This window comes from Lingula anatina, chromosome 1 (assembly GCF_051362555.1).
Source record: "Lingula anatina isolate TDL-2025a chromosome 1, LinAna3.0, whole genome shotgun sequence".
Classification (NCBI taxonomy): Eukaryota; Metazoa; Brachiopoda; class Lingulata; order Lingulida; family Lingulidae; genus Lingula; species Lingula anatina.
The window spans coordinates 17,889,028-17,896,991 of NC_141767.1; the positions used below are offsets into that span (position 1 = coordinate 17,889,028).

At 33.6% G+C, this 7,964-nt stretch overlaps 1 protein-coding gene across 2 annotated transcripts; it reads left to right on the forward strand.

The window, feature by feature from the left end:
- The first annotated feature begins 90 nt into the window (after nt 1-90).
- On the forward strand, nt 91-7,682 carry LOC106178208 (tRNA wybutosine-synthesizing protein 5). 2 transcript variants are annotated; one of them, XM_087002216.1, is made up of 10 exons: nt 91-245; nt 1,837-1,906; nt 2,990-3,115; nt 3,516-3,565; nt 3,857-3,949; nt 4,352-4,531; nt 4,841-4,913; nt 5,212-5,271; nt 5,713-5,784; nt 6,578-7,682. In XM_087002216.1, the coding sequence occupies exons 2-10, from the start codon at nt 1,877-1,879 to the stop codon at nt 6,683-6,685; spliced, it is 792 nt and encodes a 263-aa protein (XP_086858342.1). In that variant the 5' UTR covers nt 91-245; nt 1,837-1,876; the 3' UTR covers nt 6,686-7,682. The 2 variants fall into 2 exon arrangements, with proteins under 2 accessions (XP_086858342.1, XP_013416768.1); XM_013561314.2 differs by lacking the exon at nt 91-245 and adding an exon at nt 311-1,409.
- Nucleotides 7,683-7,964: the final 282 nt, after the last annotated feature.

Here is a 7,964-nt window from a genome sequence, read left to right on the forward strand (position 1 = left end):
AAAATTATATTCTATGGTATAAAATTATGTATAAAATGTAATGTATGCCAATCTTCACTAAAGCTGGGTTCCAGATTATAAAAAAAGACGCACCTGCTTGGTACCGATAGTGTGCAACAAAATTCCAATCTGTCGAATATAAGCGTTGGAATTAATGCATTTTCGATTGGAATTCTTTCACTCATCTTATAACTGACTTAACACAGGGTTTCAAACTGGTGCCTGAATGGCAGATCCAGTACTAGGTATTCTATGCAGATACAGTGATGTTAGCATTATATTGGGGAGATGGCCGTAAGCTATGTCTCACGTCATTAAACATATTGACATTGCACCCGTATTTGTAGGATCGTTGAATTATTATTTTGCAAATCCAACATCTATTTAGGATTTAATTTCCCCTTATGCTTGTTGAAAGTTCGAGCTTATCTGTCCCCGTCTTAATTCCCCCGCCCCCCAAGAAATAATTATAAACAATTAAGCGAACCGAGGCAAAGTTAAGCTAATTTTCTAAACTTGTACCCTACGTACTGTGAACTACCATGCGTCGACTATTTATATTTGTTTTGCTTTACTCGATAACTTTATTTTTAAAATACATATGTGTACTACTGTAGTATTTTTATTAAAAGTTTTGAACTGAAGACAAAAAATATGATTGCATTATCGACAATTAAACGACTTCATTTAAGACCTACGGCGTCGAAGTCATCAGTATATTAGCGTTCCTATAAAGCAAAATAATTGCTATTTTAGAAGTACGGCCAGGCTATTTTATACAAAAGCAGTAAAAATCGTCCGAACGTATTTTAAAAAAAAGGAACATACTGTCGACCGATATTACCGTAAACAAGGATGTGAGTAAAACGGCCTAACTGCTGAGGGACATTCGGTACTCATGTTATCAGTGAAAATGTCACGTAGGCCGGATATATATGCTTTTACATATAAACTTTAATGGCTTGGCGGTCTACTTTGTGTGGGTCTCGTGTTTCTGTCATGGATTTTACTCCATTTCTGTTGTTTACATTCCTCGTTTGCCAGCAGGGATATTTTGCTGTTGAAGTCCATAAAGAAACCAGGCAATGGAAACGGTTTGGGGATGGACCCAGTCATACCATGGATGAGGTTGATGGCTTCCCAGAATCCAGGACTTTCTTTGAGAATTATGTATTTAAGTCAAGACCATTGAAAATGAGAGGTGCTGTCAAAACGTCACCAGCATTCCGACTTTGGGAGGATGATTACTTTCTGGAGATGGAGATGCCCCCTGATTTGCATGTCACCGTCGAGACTATGAAGAAAGAAAACCGTAGTCAACCTGTAGAACAGATGCACTTCAAGGAATTTGTCCATGTGTATAATCACACCAATCAATATCTTGTCAATAGTGTGCCAAAGATTATAGCGTACGTTTATATGTAGAAAAAAATTACTTTTAATTTAAGTTTCAAAAATTGGTTCTTCTCATAATTATGTTCAGATAGTCAAGTTTTCTGTCTGTAGCACTCGTGTTCACATTTTCTATATTTACTGAGCACCAAAACCTTGCTTTAAATAATTAAAACACTTTTTTTTTCAAAATACACCTAATTAGTAATAAGGTAACATCGAGTTGCAGTGCTGGGGCGTATCGATGCGGGTAATATCAAAATTTTACCTAAGGGAGTAACAGTGCAGAAAAGTAATGAAACGGATATAAAGGTGTTACTGTGACCTGGTTATACTCTCTAAATGCTCTATTTTAAGCCACCTACATATACATTTTAGGTTTTATAGCAAAATCAAATGCATAAACAATAGTTTATATTTTTATTTGATTTTATTGGATTCCAGAAAAGATATAATATTACCAAGACCACTGCAGTGTGAGGAAATGATACATGAGGGATTTCTTACTGAAGCTGTAAGTGTGTTAATTGTGGGCAACTAGATGAATGTGTGGAAGTTCTTCATATCAGTATTTTAAAATTTTAAATACTCCCTTACAAACCACAAAATGTTTTGACAGTTCTTCATGAGTACAGTCATAGTAATTCCACAACCATTGCCGGAGGCCTATTTTGTTGCTGTTATTTTTTGGGGATGCAGGCCAGGCCTCTCCTTCCAAAAAGTATGAACATAAATGGGATTGTGAAAGAGTAAGGGTCCATTGCCAGACCCTATCGTACTAACTGTGGATCTATCTACCTCCGAGGGGATTCTTGCTAAAATGCAATCAACTTAAGCAGCTTGGATGTCTGTCACGCCCACTGAAGCTGCTAGGGGGTAATTAATTACTGTTTAGCAGCTTCAGTAGGTATGCCAGACATCCAAGCCCTAAAGTTGATTGCAATTTAGGGAGAAACCCCTCGGAGATGGATTGTTCCTGTTAGATCGATCTAGGTATGGGAACTCAGTCAAAGTTAGAATTGTACCATATTTTTACACATTATAAGTTTTTATGTATCAGTATACATAAAAAGCAGTCATTAAAGTAGTGTACGTATGACTGTGTTCCCAAATCTTTTCATACTAGCAGGATTGATCCATCTCAGCGGGGATTCTTGCTAAGGCACAGTCATTGTAATCAACTGAATTGTCTGGCATGCCACAAAGCAACATGAACAACATATTATGGACCACAAAGTTTACCCAACTTTACCCAAGAACTTCAAGTTACGAGGGGCTGTGCCAGATATTTAAGCTGCTTAAACTGAATGCAATCCCCAAGGAGTTGGATCGATCTAGCTAATACTCCAGGGGGTTATGGGAACAGTCCCTATTTCATGAAAGATGAAGAAACAGTTGAAGAAAAGGTTCTGTTTTATACACTAGTACTATTGTATTGTCTTTGGTCTGAATCATTTTCCAGATTATGTATGTTTGTACACTGCTTCACGAGTACTATAAATTGTAATACTTCAGATGAGGTACGCACTAGTAATGTAATATTAATATTGTATTTTATCTGAATTATTAATTAATGTGTCCATTGTATTATTTTCAGATGATGTGGTATAGCAGCGGAGGGACTAGTTCTGTTGTACACACAGATTCTGTAGACAACATCAACTGTTTGTACAGAGGGGATAAAGAATTTGTCTTTGTTGATCCACATAAGTATGGAGAATTGGTAAGATATTTATTTTTTAGTGGCATATCTCATGAGCAGGTGCACCAAACGGCATATTAAACTTAATGAAAATTTGACTTACCTATAGCTCTTAAATGGTACACCCAATCTTGAATAAGTCAAAGTTATTTTAATTGTGCTATTTCAATACACTAAATATAAAATCATTAGAGGTTTTTGTCAGCATTTATATGAAAAAGAAGCAAGTCTGGTTTTATTTCTGTTTAAAACTACTTTGGCATACACTCATTTTCTCTTAACACACTTAGACCAACAAATTTCAAAATAAAATTTATAACATGTAATTTTTACAGTAGTATTTTTCTTCAAGCTGTTGCTGTTAACATTCAGTAGAAATGATATATGAGCATGTATGTTCTTGTGGTATTGTGTGTTTCAGGTTGATTTAGACCATCCAGAAGGTGCATATAGTGGTATTGATGTAGACAGGTAAGAACATTTTAACTGTGATTAACAGGTATAGTAAAATTTTCATAAGGTGTGTCAGTCTTTGTGGCAAAAGCTTTATTTCAGTAATGGTTTCCTCTAAGCAGCACCTAAAATCAATTGTTATTTTTTGCACTAATGAATGCATTAGCTGTTGAAAAGAAACTGTACTGTTATTGCTTTTTACAGGTGTTTTCTAAGATTAATAAATTCTTTTGAAGCAGCCAAAATGTGCCTTGGTATTACATTAACCAGATTAAACGACTTGTATTGCAAATATATTTTCTGTTTCAGAGTTGATTTTGATAAGTACCCAGGATTGAGGGAAGTTGAATATTACCATGTCAATCTCACAGCTGGTGATTGCCTATACATTCCTTATAAGTGGTAAATATTATCTATATACCTTTTGCCTCCGACATGGAAGTATTGGTTATTCCTACTTTGCCTTTTGCCATTAATTAGCTTCTCACTGTAAGTACACTGTAGGTTATAGTTGCTATGAGTCATTTTACAGCATTTTGGACAAGAAAAATTAACAATGAAAAGAGTTTTAAAGAAGTAAAAAACTATTTCTTTTAGTTTTTATCCACTTATGCCTCATAACAGGTGCAATATAGGCAAATGCCAGTAGTGTTAACAATAATGATTTATGAATTATTGTTAAATAGTTACAAGGAGTCAAACTATTTTGCCTGCTCCTCTGTGACAATTGTATTTTGTCAGATGTATATTTTGGAATGGTCCACTGTCTTGATATTCATTGATCAGCATTTGATAATGTTTCAGGATCCACCAGGTCCGCTCTTATAACCGTAACATAGCAGTGAATATCTGGTGGAACTTTCATAAAAATAAAAAGCTTGATCTCAGCCAGTGCGAGGGTCGGGAAGAAGACCCTGCTATCACTTTGGATAAATGTCAGTTTTCAGGGTTTGATGAAATGTTACAGGATGTAGAATCAATTATGTAAGCACTTTTTGTCACAAATTTCAATTGTGCATGCAACTCATGCAGTTATATACATATTCAATATTCATTGTCACAACATCTTTCAGTACATGGATGCATCACAAGTGGCAGATTTAAACTAAATGGTTCATTAATGGTCTTGTTATGTTTTTTCCTTTTTTTTTGTATCAGTTTTAAAATTTCAAATTTTGAGATAATATGAGATATTTGAATTGACACTAAATGTCCTTCTGGGTTAAAGTACAAGCATTTATGGAACATAAGCTAATACTTTGCATGATTTCTCTTTTCATTGTTTTTTTTTAGTGCACATTTTCTTGATATTTGCAAAACCAACAAAGAAATCACATTTGAAAAGTTCCAGAAAATCCTGGGAATAGTAAGTGCAACTTGGTCAATACATTTTACAGCTTTAATGTTTTTAGCTTTAAAGTTGGTTAATATCAAGTTTTTATACAGGAACTGTACATTTTCAAAAGGCGAAAACAACCTTGATTTTTAGATGGCTTTTGATAACACAATTCAGTGACTTATGAGATATTGTTTGATGGCATTTGTACATGGCAAATTTAAATAGATGAAAATCACCTTTCTAAATTGAAATAAACAAAAAATGAAGTCATTTTGCTACTATTTGTTTGGTTATAAATTATTGTTACGTTTTCTAACAATATTAGGATTTAACTGAAGAAGATGAACAAGTACTTGGCACAGAACATAAACTATACTTGAGTGAGGTATGGTCTGTCAAATTACAGATAAAATATGGTACTGACTAGGTCTTTTCAATGGGGGGGGGGATTGTGAATATTACAGATACTGTATTTTTGAAGTCTTAATTTCTTAAAATAAGAGCAATCCTATTGAGTGGTGGCAACAAAATTGAAAAGCAGACTGCTTTATAGTTCTATTCTATGCATAAAATGGACCACAAATGCAACACAAAAATATCATTTTTTTGGTTTTAAAATGATGTGTCTGAAAGTTTGATAATTTTTGCCCATTGAAAAGATCGAGTCATTACTGTACATATTGTAATATAAATTGTAAAAGATCCTTGGTAAAAGGAAAAAGTGCATGTTTTAGTACTTGATATAGCAAAGCTTACAAGAAGTTATTAGGTTTCATACCAACAAGGTTTCAATGTTCATTTATATTGCCTTTTCCCCTTTCCCTAGATATTCAGAATTTTAGATGCAGACAAAAGCCAGAAGCTGGAGTATAAAGAAGTTGAAAAAACAAGTATTGAGGTAGAGGTTTTTCTGTCAAATTCCATACTGCACGTCTTTAATCTGTAATGTTTTTCTTCCACAGATCATTTCATAGATCTTTAGGGAACCACTTAAAGGTTCTCTTCATGTGTCTGAAAATCTTCCACAGTCATATTTATGTCCTGTAAAGCTTTTTTATGTTTTCCAATTCAAACCCTAAAGATGATAAAACCCTTTAAATGAAAGTTTATCAGAAGCGTACCTAGTGTCGTTACTTTCTACTCAGCCTCATTGGGTAGCCATTGCATGCTCCCAACATCTGTATTATACATGGCACATTTTCTCGTGTGAGAACGAGGCATTGCACGTGACAGCTGATGTCGTTCTGTTTGACTGGCCAGTCATTTCAAACAGCACTAACATATGAAATTAAAAATGAAATGAGACATCAAATCCAAGTACAGGGACAGGCCAAGCTATCCTTTGTGAGTAAGAGAAAATTGCTCTTTACCCCAGAAAAGTTCATTTTGGTGGAAAATTCCTGTGGAGAGAACCTTTAACCTCTTTAGAGTGGTAAACAAGATTCTGTATAATACTTGTACTAAATCAAACAGCAGTCACATCTCCTAGTCATTTCAGAAATCAGTGATTAAATATTAAATGTTTTTAACAAATCAATTTAATTGCAATGCTATACAAATCTACATCAAATTGCTTTGGTGTGGTAAACAAAAACAAAGGTAAGTGTTGATATTTGCACCAAACAGAACTACAAGTACCATCACAATCAATAGTAACATCTCACAGTCATTCCAGTAATTCAATGTTCCAGGCATGGGAGAAGGTTCAAGAGCTGCTGATCAAGTATGATGACTTAATGGGAAAGCTAGATGAGCCAGACGAAAATGAAACGGCAGAAGAAATAAGAGATGAGTTGTGACATAGAGGTGATGAGGTGTGAAATGTCTCATTAATGTTTGCAGGCATGTTAGAATAGAGCAGGTAGACCAGAACACATGCAATGTAATTTTTTTACTGGACTACAGATTACTGTCATTATTATTATATGCCATATTGATTATCACTTAAAGGACATCCATGCCAACTGGAGAAAGCAGCAATTGGTGAAAACATTTATTCTTGGCACATTCCTTATTTAAACATAAATACACCCAAAATCTAAGCAATGTAGAAAAGTATTTGTGAACATTAAAAACGCGTGAATCTTTCTTGTTTCTTGGTTATGATATTGAGACAAAGGGGCATCTTTTTTTCTCTTTTATCTTTTTTTCTCAGATAAACCCAGTTTTCCAATTGAAATGAATGAGCAATATATGTCTTTCAATAGGATCATTTGTAAAAGAACAAAACTAGGTATTCAGTGTTGTGAACTGAAATTTGTTATGGATTATTAACTAGTGAATGCAAAATACATATTGACTAGTTCGAGTTAAATTACTGCCAGCTGAACAAAGAGGGGATTTTTAAAATTCAAATCTTTACTGTTATTATTTTAGTAATGGAATATTCCATTGTATGGCAATGCAGTAATAAGCATGCATCAATTTTTTTTTTTTTTTTTTTTTGGGGGGGGGGAGATTTGGCATAGGACGTGTGCCATTGTTCATTGTTTATAAGGAATAGGTCTGATATTTGTTTTATTTATTCAAGACAAGGAATTTGTGAGAGTTTATGTTGTGTTTAATGCAAAACCAAGGCAGTTGTGTATTGATAAAATGAATATTTTTTTGAAAATTGGCAGCTTTTTTCAAAAATGAATTGTGAAAATTTCCTGCTCATTATTTGTCAGTATCAGCATTAGTTGTTGACTTAAATGACTTATTGATTTTATATTTTTTCACTTTACCAAGGAGCAATTGGTATCAATTTTTATTTTGAAAATTTTTGTTGAAATAAAAAGTTGTTTTAGAAATGTTTGATATAGTCAACTTTTATTGTAATTTCCAAATTATCAGTTTACCTATAAGTGTCTTTGCCTCTGAAACACACTCTTGGCTAAAAGGGCACAAGTGTAAAAGTTATTGTACACATAAGTTTATTTTATTTATTTTATTTTCATACTACCTCAGAACCATTTTTGTGGTATATATATAATAAAAACGATATACAACTTAAGTTGAATTTGAGGATAAATTGCCAAGTATTTATTTGCCTATTTCCAAATTGACTTTTTTCAAGTGTATTGGTGCATCAAATTC

Excerpts from the sequence above, each read along its gene's own strand:
- LOC106178208 (XM_013561314.2), top strand. The coding sequence starts at position 958 with ATGGCTTGGCGGTCTACTTTGTGTGGGTCTCGTGTTTCTGTCATGGAT. Across the intron at positions 1,907-2,989 it reads AGGGATTTCTTACTGAAGCT|ATGATGTGGTATAGCAGCGG; the intron begins GTAAGTGTGTTA and ends TATTATTTTCAG. Across the intron at positions 3,950-4,351 it reads CTATACATTCCTTATAAGTG|GATCCACCAGGTCCGCTCTT; the intron begins GTAAATATTATC and ends ATAATGTTTCAG.